The sequence below is a fragment of the Pongo pygmaeus genome, chromosome 3 (genome assembly GCF_028885625.2).
Source record: "Pongo pygmaeus isolate AG05252 chromosome 3, NHGRI_mPonPyg2-v2.0_pri, whole genome shotgun sequence".
Taxonomy (NCBI): domain Eukaryota; kingdom Metazoa; phylum Chordata; class Mammalia; order Primates; family Hominidae; genus Pongo; species Pongo pygmaeus.
Genome location: NC_072376.2, coordinates 89,246,886 through 89,260,080, shown reverse-complemented (window position 1 = coordinate 89,260,080; position 13,195 = coordinate 89,246,886). Strand labels below are relative to the sequence as shown.

Here is a 13,195-nt window from a genome sequence, read left to right as displayed (position 1 = left end):
TTTATATTAAATAGCTGCCCTAAAGCACCGTACATTAGACAAAGGAGGGCAGCATCTGCATATTTGTCATTGGGACACCACAAAGGTTTTCCTTAGTGGTATTCTTACCATCGTGCTTCCTGTCAAAACCGATAGCTATTGACATAAAACTAGGCTTTATGATGATTCAAAGGAGAGCTTCAAATCACAGGAGAATGTCGAGGCAGGCCTAAATCTCCCACTGGTTTCAGGCAGCTGCTACTGGAGTATCATAGGAAGTGACCAACTCAAGAGCAGAATCTGACCCTTTGGCACATGACATTAAGACCCTATTTAAAAAAACCTTTTATGAGTGGGTTTAGGTTTGGCTTGAGGTTGGCAGAGGTGTCAACTGGATAGGCATTTGGATCCCATTTCACAATAAAACAATTCATCATATTGAATTTAGAGGAAACTAGTGGCCACTAGCAGCTCTTCCAAATGTTTCATTTTGGGAATGAGACTTTCAGTGACTGGCTTACGAAGTCTTACAACACAGAATAGGAAAATAATTTTAACAATTGTGATTTTAGGATGCTCTCTATCAAGAGTCATGAGAATTGTCTTCAGAGGGTGCTGAAGAGACATCAACCTGTCTTCTTTGAGACTCCTAGTGTTGGTGTGGAAGATGCTACTGGAGACAACAGGTTCCTCCAGGCCTGATTGCTTGGTCAATGTGGTCAAGTTTTATAAATTAATCTTTGTGTACCTTTTAAAAAATTTTAAAAACCTTCATCATCTTCCCTGCACTGTAGAGAAAATACTTGCTTTTATCTTTCTGGTAAAGGACCAGTTTCCAGTCTGTAAATGGGAAAAGTAGAGACATGCAAGAGGAATAAATTGTTAGAGGTCCCCAATACAGGGGGGTGACACCTGCTTACTTTTTCTTATCCTTGTCTTTCTTGGTTTGCTGGGCCCCAGATTGCTGGGCCTGGGACTGTAGTAACTGAGCCGCTGCTTTCTTCTTCTGGAAGTTGTTCACCTCCTCCTCAAGCTCCTTCTTCTTGTCTTCCACTTTCTTCTTTTCTTCTTGGTGTGTCCGCTTTAGAAGGTCAAACTTCTCGTGAAGCTGGAGAGAAAAAGAAAACAGGCTTGTTGAACGGAATGAAAATCCTTTTGACGTAAAGTTCTTTGGATCTGTTCAAAAAACAAAACATGGCCAGGCACAGTGGCTCACGCCTGTAATCTCAGCACTTTGGGAGGCCAAGGCGGGTGGATCACGAGGTCAGGAGTTCAAGACCAGCCTGGCCAAGATGGTGAAACCCCATCTCTACTAAAAATACAAAAATTAGCCAGGTGTGGTGGCAGGTGCCTGTAATCCCTGCTACTCGGGAGGCTGAGGCAGAGAATTGCTTGAACCTGGGAGGCGGAGGTTGCAGTGAGCTGAGATCGTACCACTGCACTCCAGCCTGGGTGACAGAGACTCCGTCTCAAAAAAAAAGAAAACAAACAAACAAACACGTGTCATGTGGCTGCACTGGCTTTAATACAGGTGTAAAGTACCATTTTACTGACTTCCTGGAGGAGCTGAGCTGGGATGCTGAAGAGCATCCCTCAAAGTCCCAGACTCCTGTGACACTTGAACTCCTTCGGACTAAAAATTCCTTCGCTCTGTTGCCCAGGCTGGAGAGCAGTGACGCAATCTCAGCTCACTGCAACTTCTGTCTGCTGGGTTCAAGCAATTCTCCTGCTTCAGCCTCTCGAGTAGCTGGGATTACAGGCATGCGCCACCACGCCCAGCTAATTTTTGTATCTTTAGTAGAGACGGGGTTTCACCATATTGCCCAGGCTGGTCTCGAACTCCTGACCTCGTGATCCTCCCACCTTGGTATCCCAAGGTCTGGAATTACAGGCGTGAACCACTGCACCTGGCCAAAATTAATTATGATCCTAACAAAAAACTCACCCTAGTGGTAAAAGTGGTTCTTTACCTCTGGTCCTTTTTTAAAATGTATAAAAAACATTTACTTAGAAATATATACAATGACTACATATATGTATGTGTTTGTATATATATACATATATGTATGTGTTTGTATATATATACACATATGTGTATGTATATATGTGTATATATGTGTGTGTGTATATATATGTGTGTGTGTATATATATATATGCGCATTATGTATTAGCTACTTAAATAATGTGTTGGGAAATTTCTGGCCCTTGAGGGAAGGAAGGGGAAGAAGAAAAGCAAAGGAAGAAGAAAGAAAATGAAAAAGAAAAGGAAAGGAAGGAATTCTAGACAATTTTAGATTTTTTACCCAGCATCCCCTTGGTTCTTGAAGCCAACAGCAAATAAGGCTCAACTTTCTCTGCAGCAAAACCATCTTGAGTGCTTAGCTATTTAAATAGCCTCTAAATTTCAGTAGTGTTTAGACAAAATAAATTAAAACAAGAAAATGAGGAAATTTATTTAAATGATTTCACTTAGAAACATATACAGACATTGGTCAAACACTTCAGATACCCATTATTGACCAGCAGAAATAGACATTATGCACACAAGCGCACATACACACACACACACACACTCAAATACAATGGGATGAGTGTTATAGTATAAATCTATGTTAACTTCTAGGAAGCAGTTAATCTGGCCAGGGGAGGGGACTAAGGTAAGGCTGAAGCAGGGAGTGCGAGCCCCGTGAGGGCAGAAGCACGGGCGCAGATGTGGAGTGCAGGCTTTGTGTCAGATCGTTGTCTCCCAGACACTGCCAAAGTCTAGCTGAGTTGGCCGATAGACTAAGATGATAATAATAGTCCCAGAATCCCAAATCTCATGTTTTAAGACTTGTAAATTGAAGAAACACAGAGCTACACAGGCCATGTGATCAGATCTGGAGACCTAAGATCTAGTTTTAGTCTCGGTTTTGCTGCTAACTAGGTATGTGACTGCAAAAATAGTTTTAACTTTTATAACCTGTTTGTCATCTGTAAGACAGGGATGAGAATATCTGACCCATTTTCCTGGCCAGGTTGGCAGGTCACTCGTGACAAAATGCATGTAGAAAGTACTTGGACCATCATGAAGTCCTCTAAAGTGTGATGTATTTAGAAAATCTCTCTCTTACAAATCTTTCCCTTGAAGCAGGACAGATGGCTTACCTCTTTCTCTGCCTCCTTAAGTTCAGCTTCTTTCTCCTTCACTCTCATAACAAACATTTGTCTCATTTCTTCTTCTTTCTTCTGCAGTTCTCCCAGGAATTCATTCCTTTTTGCTTCATATGTCTCCTGAAGACTATTGAAAATCCACAAACGAAGGACAGCATCATGAAATTGTATACTAAGAAATTTCAGTTCACATAATTTCTATCTATCTACTTTCAAAACATAGATAAAGCTGCTGCTTGCCAGATCAAAGCATAAGTAGAATGACACTGTTTTGCTTTTAGTTATGCTGTGGTTGGAAAGACAAGTGCATCAAGAACTAGAAATCAGCCAGTAAGCACGACACAGCACTAAAGGTGTGTCTCTGACTAGCCAAGTTTTATCTTACATTCATACAAGGAAAACCTGGGCTGAGGAGGTGGAGGTGGTATAGAATTTGAGAAGATGGAGAAGGCCTGCTATAGGGGGAGAAATGAAGAGGCACCGGAGTCCCACAGATCTGGGTTTGAATTTGGGTCATACTAAGTAACCGGCTGTTCTTAGAAAAGCACAGCCTCCCTCAGCCTCCAAGGTCTAAGATGTGGATACAGTGACACTTACCTTCTAGGGATATGACCCTGAGAATGAAATGAGGGGAAGGGAATAAAACATCGAACATATAGTCAGTGCCCAGTAAATGGTACCCTCCCCTCTCATCTCCCTCCAGCCCCCAATGTGGAAAATAGACCCAGCAAGTAAACTAAAGAGACAACATTACCTTTAAAGGTACTGTAGAAAATTGCTACTTTTCAAGTTATATTACCAGTTGTAAATAGAGCAGGGAGAAGTTTAATTTTTATTTTCAATTCTATCCTCCTCCTGACTGTCTTGGAAGTTAGAGCCCAATATTCTACATTGAATGCTACAGCTCAGCTTTATCTCTAAGTCAAAACAAATATATTTACAGAGAAATCACTTTGGTAACACAGCCTAAGAAAATACACCCCCACTGCAACCCCCACATACACACAGAAACATTTGCTGATATTTTATAAGGAGCTATTTCTCTCTTTGTCTTGTAATTTCCCTACAACAATTGTTGTATATTAACCATCTGCAGTATATCTGCCTTTCCCATGGACCAAATTCATCCAAAGTGTAGACTACAAACTGGATAGCCACTCTGGATGACCCCTGGCACCATGCAGACCACCACATATCATTTACATCTGTCCATTCACATGAAGAAAAAGGAAATTCAGGTGATAGGAGCATACATGCATGTAGATACACACATCTATAATGAACCACACAACTAGTTTAGTATTAGAAAATGTATTAGGCCAAGCATGGTGGTTCACACCTGTAATCCCAGCACTTTGGGAGGCCGAGGCAGGAGGATCACCTGAGGTCAAGAGTTCGAGACCAGCCTGGCCAATATGGTGAAACTCCATCTCTACTAAAAATACAAAAATTAGCTGGGTGTGGTGATGAGCACCTGCAATCCCAGCTACTTGGGAGGCTGGGGCAGGAGGATCACTTGAACCCAGGAATTGGAGGTTGCAGTGAGCTGAGACCATGCCATTGCACTCCAGCCTGGGCAACAGAGCAAGACTCCATCTCAAAAAAAGAAAACGTATTAATTATGCTGGTTTATACTTCAATAATTAACACGGTTATTAGTTTATTAAAAGTAAGTTCTCTTGCCCTTGCCACTATCAATAGCACCTGTTTATGAATAATCAAGTGTTTTGAGTTTCCAGAGGTGCATTTCGCTTTCACATTATCTTACGAGATAAAAACATGTTTGGTCAATGTTAGTGTTAGCTAATATTAATAGCAATAGTTGGACTTCAAGTTTAAGATCTATAGCAATGGAGATAAAGAGAAGTATACTGATAACAAAACTATAAAATAATTCATGAAATTTTGCATATTAGCTTATAATAAACTCTTCATCACGATTATTTAGGTCAGAATTGCCAAAGGTAGAGGATGACTCGTCCCTCCTATGAAATTTTACAGAAAACTCAGTTTCTGTTTTCTGTATTCTGTTGATTTTAGAATAATGAATATATCTCCCTCTTCTTTCTAACAAACAATGGAAACTTTGATAGAAACACTACCCAAAGTGTATTCCAGAGACCACCAATTTCAAGAAAGGATCTCCGAAAGAGGGGCTCCAACGTCAAAAGACGGAAGGGAGAATGGTGCCCCTGCTATCCTTTTAGCAGATTCACAGTGCATGGTGGATCTCCAACCCTGGCCACACAGCAGGGGCACTGGGCACATTTTGCTGCTACACTTCCCTAAATACAGAGTCCTAAGTTCAGTCCTGGAGAGGCTGATTCAGGATGTCTAGTAAGGCAAAATGGTCTAGTTTTAAATGCTTCCCAGGTCATTTGATGCAACTAGTTTGCTAGTTTTAAATGCTTCCCATGTGATTTGATGTAACTAGTTTGCTAACTACCGCTTGTCTTAAATGCTCCGAGAAGCCCTTCAGTAAAAGAATCTGTTTAACTTGATTGTCTTAGAATCCTCCAAATTTGTCGGATCATGGAAAATTTAGGCAGTTCACTGATAGAATGTGCTCTGGGTAATGCTACCCTAAATGCTGAGAACTCACTAAATGACTCTGCCTTATCCAGTCCCAACCACAAGCCATCTTATGAAACTATGAATCACAACTCAATTGTGGGTCTTAACCAGTATGTTAAAAAGTTTAAGAGTAGGCATTACTACACAAAATGTGTATGCTGGATCGTGATGGAAAATGCTTTTTAAGTGAAGCTTGCAGTCCAAAATTGGAAAGCCTAGTCCCAGAGAAAGCCTAAGGAGCAACTTTGCCATTGGCAAGATTAGCTTCAGACATGAGTCTGGAAGCAGTTTTGACACCCTGGGCCAGAGCAGGCAAATGGGCTCAACAAATGCTACTTCTTATATCATCGTGTCTTAGAATGTGAGCCAGCTTTTGAACTCTGACATTGGAAACAATGATCAGGAACATAAGACAGAAGCCATAAAACCTTACCCCAAGGAATCATAACTGTAATTAGTTACTTACAAATAACTTAGAACCATAGCATCCACGGAATCAGATTTCCAGACCCTCTGCCAGTTGAGTTGTCCACTAGAGATACCACAAGCCCTCACTAATATTTCCAGTCATTGAAGACCAGTTCAGAAGGAACTGGCTCATATTCAGTAAAGATATCCAAAGTGATTTTATGTCTTTTTTTTTTTTTTGAGACAGGCTCCTACTGTCTCACCAGGCTGGAGTGCAGGAGCAGGATCATAGCTCACTATACGCTCGAACTCCTGGGCTCAAGCGATCTTCCCACTTCAGCTTTTTGAGTAGTTGGGTCCGAACACAAGCATGTGCCACCATGCCCAGCTAATTTTTTAAAAAATTTTTTGTTGAGATGAAGTCTCCCTATGTTGCCCAGGCTGGTCTTAAATTCCTGAGCTCAGGTGATCCTCCTACCTCAGCCTCCCGGAGTGCTGGGATTTCAGGTGTGAGCCACTGCACCCATCCCTTTAGTGGTATCTTTTGCAACTTTTAGTTCTTCAAACCTAATTTTTAATTACAGTTATTAATACCCTTTTCTAAGTGAGAAATGTGTACCTTTTTCACAAGATTTTAGATTGATTTGAAATTGAGGATTTTATCTTGTAATTTCCTCTTAACAGCCCTTGGGAGAAGCAGGTTTTGCTTGTGGAAGTCAAAGGAAGAGAGAACGAACACAGACACTTCAGTTCATCCTTCATTCTGGTGATTCACACAGCACGATTCTCTCTCTGTTCTTATCAAAAAGCACCTAGTGGAGGGCAGGCCAGAGTATGATCATCTCCACCAGCTTTTGTGAAGTGGAGCAATACACATGTGAATTCATTTAATCCTTACAACAACCCAATAAGGTAGCCATTACTATCACCTCCCACTTTATAGATGGAGAAACTTGGACACACAGGTAATTTGACCAGGTCACACCACAAAGAAGTAACAGAACCAGGACTGAGCCCAGGCTGCCTTGCTCAGATAAGAACTCCATCTCCTGCACTGCATGGCTGGTGTACAGAGGCCCAGGCACTCCTAAAAACAAGTGAGTCTCTGGGGCCTGGACCTCATTGGCCTCTGAGAAAATGGTGGTAACTGAGTGCTTGGTGTGAGCTGAACGGGGGTGAAGCAAGGAGACGGTGGTGTTCCGAGGTGAGATGGGAGCAGCTTGGGCAGGTACTGTTAGGAAAAGCGCTGTGGCCTTTCAGGAGAAAGGAAGCAGGGAGTGGCTCATGGGAAACACGTGACGTCTCCTCTTCTACCCTATAATGCCAGCCAGAAAGGGGCTGGGGTCTGGAGGAAGGAGAGGCCTGGGTCCAGGGAAGCATGGGTGCTCTGGGTGGTAGAAGCATGAGTTTCAAGGCTTCAGGGCAGCAGCCGGGCATGTACAGGGGGCGGATAAAGATGAGCTTGGGAAAGAGCAGATGAATGCCTGGTTATATACATATTCTGCCACAAGACAATGAAGACGCAAGTGTGAATGCAGGCAGGTTTAAAGGCAACCCAGGGACGGGCTCCGCTAGCTTTACTGCCGTGGTGTGCTGCCAAGGCTTGAATACAGCGTCTGTGTGCACGCACTGCTCCTCCTTTTGCCTCACACTGTGTAACATACACAGTGGCACTGCCTCTTACTAGACTTGGCGTTAGAGGTCATTCTCTGTTTTACAAACATGTACTGTAAACACAAGTGGGGCCCAGAGGACAAATGGTGAATGAGGGTGCTCACTGGGAAGGATGAACTTCACTGCACACCCATGCAGAAATCCTGTGCTTTGAGAATATAATAAAACCTTAAGCCCTTGATTTATACTCCTCCAAGCTCAGCCTAAATTCACATGGAAGATCCATCTTCCAAGCACATCCAGAAATGGTGACTTTGCAGATGAAATTCTGGAAAATCACTTCAATCAACTGTGGCTTCTGCTTTTCCTTAACTCTGTCATCCTCCAAACAGAGTCACCTCACTCCATTCCTCCCTCTCAGGTGCACAGGAAGTGCTGAGGGTGCCCGAAATTCTTCAAAGGGAAAGGCCGAGCCCTTTTAAAAGTAGTGGTTTCCAAGAAAAGGAAAATCAAATTCATTTCGTATCACTATTTACCAAGACATGTGATTCAAAGCCAACTTTTGGTACCAAGTAATCTTCCCTAAACCAGGAGGGACATCAGAGTTTGAATGAGTGGTCTAAGAGGAGAAATTGTTTCCAGTTGAAATGGAAAACCTGGTCCCAGTTATCGAGATGTTGGAAGGTATTTATTTTTAGAAGGTCCACTTTTTTCTGATTTTCTTATATATGGAAAAAAGTAAAGGCCTTGGTAATATATATGTGTGTGTATATATATTATATGTGTATATATTATATATTATTATATAATTATATCATATATTAGTAATACATTATATATAATTAATATATATTATTATATATATACAGTGTGTGTGTGTGTGTGTGTGTGTGTATATACATTTTCCCTTTTCATCATCAAAAAGTAAAACTCAGGCCAGGGGAAATGGATCCAAGTGGGGAGGGGAGATATGGATAAAGCATGCTCTCTAAGTATCACGCAGCCTCCGTGATGTCCCTCACCAATCCTGAAGCCCCTGAAACAGAGAGAACAAAGCAGTGGGCTTGCCCAGCAGCTGTCCCTTGCAGAAGCCCTGCTGGGCCTACCCAGCTCCACCTCCTCCTGGTGGGCAGTTACTCTGGGCTTGCAGGAAATGCCTTAATTAAAATGCCGGACACACAGACAACTTAGCAGGCTGTGCGTCTGCAGCAGCAGGAAATCCTCACAATCCTTAGGCTCCCAGGGATCCTAAGGAACCCAGTCAAGATGGTGGAAGGACTTGGTCTTGCCTGTCCCAGTAGGCAAACTTAGGCCACTGGGCCCTTCCTGGTGGTGTAGATAGCTAAGGGTAGCATCACAGACTCTTCAAATTCCACAGATTCCTGAGTTGAAAGAAACACAACTATGCCAAATGGCTCTGAACATTTTGAGAAGTAAAACACTTTGGGAGGTAAATAACCTCTAACAAACTCAAGAAGCAGTCACATGCATTCTAACTTTTGCATGCAGTTCACAGGCTCCAAGTTACGATCTCGTCTAGGGGTTGGGAAACTACAGCCTGAGGACCAAATCTGGCCCCCCATCTGTTTTTGTAAATGAAGTTTTACTGGAACACAGCCATGCCCATTCATTTACAGTATGGCCTATGGCTGCTTTCGGATGACAAGGGCAGAACTGAATAGTTGTGACAGAGACAGTTTGGTCTGCAGAACCTAAAATATTTACTATCTAACCCAGTATGGAAAAAAATTTTTTTTTACTGGATCTAATTATTCCCTGATCTGGATCAGCTCCTCATTTCACAGATGAAGAAACTCAGGCCCAGATGGGTTAAGAACTTGTAGCGTAGCAGGACCAAGAACTGAACCCAAACTCCTGACTCCTAGCCCAGTGCTCTTCAACACTGTCTGGATTTGAATGAAGGTGAGGGGAAAATGAATTCAATTTTATGGCAGTTCCTTTTGTTCCATATCTCTTTGCATGAAAACAAATATTTTATGTAATACTGAAGATGGCCTTTCCCACACAGAAACAATTTCATCAGGTTTAGTAACCATAAAGAGGACTTGATTTTGTAACGACTGTTCTCTGGTAAATGCATTTCAAGGTTCAATTAGCTAAACCTGTGTACACAAAAAAGTGTCCTACACCTCGCCTCAGAACATGACTTTCACATGGTTGGAGATCGTCAGTTTTGCAAGCTGTCAGGGCAGAAGTGAATGATGCAATCTTGGCTAGAAGTTAACTTCTTGGTAAGCCCCTTGTCCGGGTTCTGCATTTGTTCTCACTGCATACACACATGCTCATGGAACTCCTCAGTAGCCCAGTGCCAGGTGACAAACCCAGGCATTCCTAAACTATCTCTAAAGCAATTGCAAGAAAATAAATTCCCTCCTACAGACCCACGGGGACAGAATCTGCTGTGCACAGGCTGCCTCTGGTTCTATTGTCAGCCAGCTTGTAGACATCAGAGTGTGTTGTAGGCCAAAGAGGAGAAAGACGGGTTTTTTTTCCTCAAGGAACTATGGCCCTCAGTTTGTAAAGGCACAGAGCCCAGACACACTTCACACCACCTGAATTCAAATCCCCATTAAGAAACAGCTTGGGGGCCAGGCGTGGTGGCTCACGCCTGTAATCACAGCACTTTGGGAGGCCGAGGCACTCCAGCCTGGTGACAGAGCAAGGCTCCGTCTCAAAAAAAAAAAAAAAAAGAAAAAGAAAAGAAAAGAAAACTGCTTGGGCACCATCTGGACAATCCTCTCCTCGACCAGGAGGTGGTGAACCTGGCCTGGCAGCCTCACCCCACACCTTTACCCAGAACCATCCCATGACTCACTACGGTGTGGGCAACAGCACCCCAGCCTTGCCAACCCTATCCCTACCACTGGATTCTGACGGGGTCTGGGCTTCGGCTAGGGTATTAATTCTACATCCATTTCTCCCCTTCACATTTTGCGTCTCCATCCGTCAGTGATGTAAGAAAATACACAGATCTCCTAAAAGCTATTCTCCTTTCCTCCTGATTCTCTGTTGTTAAGAATTTTACCGAACCACTGAAAGCTAATAGCAAAAGTGCTTGACAAAGGAAGAGCCTTCGGAAGTTAAAGGTGTTTGGCAAAAATGAATGGGGCAAACTGTAATCAGCACCGCACCTTTGTAAATATATGGACCAGGCTCTGTACCTCTGCAAGAGAAGTGGCAGAAACCTGGACTCAGGACCCAGATGGCAAGAGCTCAACATCACACCATTGTTTACTACTTGGAGGACCTTGGGCAGTTTGTTTACACTTTCAGTGCCTTTGTTTTCTCATCTGTAAAATGTGGATAATAATGACATCGACTAGGTAAGTTAGTTGAGATAATGCAAATAAAGCAATTATCGCAATGCCTGACAACATATGTATTAATCTTCACCCACCAGATCCTTCCATCATCACCATCTCAATCCAGCAAGCATTTCTGTGATGTACCAACATGCTACTCTCGCCACTGTCTGGGAGACACCTGATTGCTAGATGCCTTCATACCTGAAGGGTTTGCTGTCAGGGTCAGTGTCCTTGAACCCCATCTCTTCAAGCTTACAGCGTCGGTACAATTCATAGTGGCGGGTGTGAGTCTGCTCTCGCAAGTCCTCCATGTTCACCCGGATCAGCATCTCTCGAAGTTTCACAAAATCGCAATGATTTTCATTCTCAACTACAAGAGATGGGGGAAATGAAGGAAGTGGGATTAGCAATGATGTCACTGAAATATCTGCAGTGATGCTTCCAAGATGTTATTACCATCACTCCTGAAATCTCTGGGGTCTCAAGACCATCTGAAGATCCTTTACTGGATTCACCTTACATTCCTGACAAAGACAAGATTTCTGACAACATTGACCATAATACTGATGACAACGCTGACTGCTGAGTGCCTACTCAGCACAGAGCACAGAGGGAGGAGCTTGAAAACAAATATTGTCTTTACCCTTCATAATAACTCTGCCAACTAGATGTCATGACTCTTTGCAGACGCAGGAGCTTGGTGAGCAAGCTGACCTCCCAAAGAAAGGTAGCAGAGTCTAGATTCAAATGCCAGAACATCTGGCCCAAAGCCAGATGTATTTGTACCACTCCATGCTGTCTATAACTGTGCAGGGCCACTTTTACATACCACTTCATTTAATTTTATCAACAACACTAGGAAGAAAGGAGTTTTCTTATTGTAGAGAAATTAGTAAGAGTAAGAAAAATTGTATTTTTCCCAGGGATCTCAAAGGTACTGTTTCTTCTCACAGTTCTATTGCCTTTATTCGAAACAGAGGAAAAGGAGGTCTGATACATCTTAAACCAATGAAGAACTTTCTGTAGCCATCCTGCTTAATCCATAGCACTGGACGACCTCCTTTAGAACACAAGAGTAGGTCATAGAGTCCTTGTCCTTCAAAGTGACACACCTGACAAGCTTTCAGGTTAGACTCTGGCCATGTCCCACAGTGCCAAATATAGATCAAATATTCTCCTAAGTCTCAGATTTACTAAGATAACATTTTATTAGAAGACATTTTTGCATAGTTGATGGAGAAAAAAGTACCCTCTTGTTTGCAAGAAACTTTCTGCTGCTTTTTAATACTTGGCTGATGAAACGAGCTCCAACTCCTAGGGAAGAACTATTTTTCAATCAGGACTTTATATTAATTCCCTACACAACCCAGCATCCTTGAGGGGCTACCTCTAGGGCTTGGCAGCCATGTCTCTCCATTGTCTACCTAGCTGATTATACTTTTTCTTTCTTCCTCACCTCCACGATTGTCACGTGTGGAGCCCCATCACTCCCTCCCACTGCCAGCCCACTGTTGAGGGCCTCCCTAAACAAGACAGGAAATGAACAAACACGGCCATTCACATAGGGGCTAAATATGAAGACTCCATCTCCCATGCTGTGCACATACCCTGCACCACACCCCAGGGGTACTGCCTGGCCTTTGCCATCTTGTTGCCAATCTTCACCTCTTCGGTGCTGCCAACGACTGCAAATGGGAGATGGACCTGCCAAGCAAAAGGACAGAGAATAGTTACTTTCCCCTGCTCTGACAGACTGGTTTCCACCAGTCTCTATCTTCTTCCTCCTTCTGCAGGCCTCTACTTGGTGGCAAGGGAAAAGCAGGCTGCAGTTTGGTAGGTGGATGTCACGTATCCCACCCCCCTTATAACCAAACACTGAGTATGAGACATGAGCTAGATTCAAGGGAAAAGTGTATGAGTCTTTGCAACTATAAAGTAAGCTTAAGACTTGTGCTAGCCGATGCAGTAGCCACTAACTATATGTGACTGTTGAGCACTTGAAATACAGCTTATAGGAACAAGGAATTGAATATCTAACTTTTAATTAGTTTACATCTAAATTTAAAATGGAAGCAACGTAAAATATTTTTCAATTAAATGCAACTTTATTGTTTTGGTAAAACTGCATTTCACTTTGCTT

At 42.8% G+C, this 13,195-nt stretch overlaps 1 protein-coding gene across 13 annotated transcripts in view; it reads right to left on the bottom strand.

Annotated features, from left to right (window-relative positions):
* Positions 1-13,195, bottom strand: part of SEPTIN11 (septin 11) — a 97,151-nt gene that overhangs the window by 14,975 nt on the left and 68,981 nt on the right. For all 13 annotated transcript variants that reach the window (XM_054486803.2, XM_054486797.2, XM_054486804.2 and 10 more), the window contains 4 exons: positions 12,663-12,759; positions 11,257-11,425; positions 3,128-3,260; positions 900-1,087 (listed from right to left, as the gene is read on the bottom strand). In XM_054486803.2, the coding sequence (XP_054342778.1) occupies positions 900-1,087; positions 3,128-3,260; positions 11,257-11,425; positions 12,663-12,759 (587 nt within the window). The remainder of the gene's footprint in view (positions 1-899; positions 1,088-3,127; positions 3,261-11,256; positions 11,426-12,662; positions 12,760-13,195) is intronic.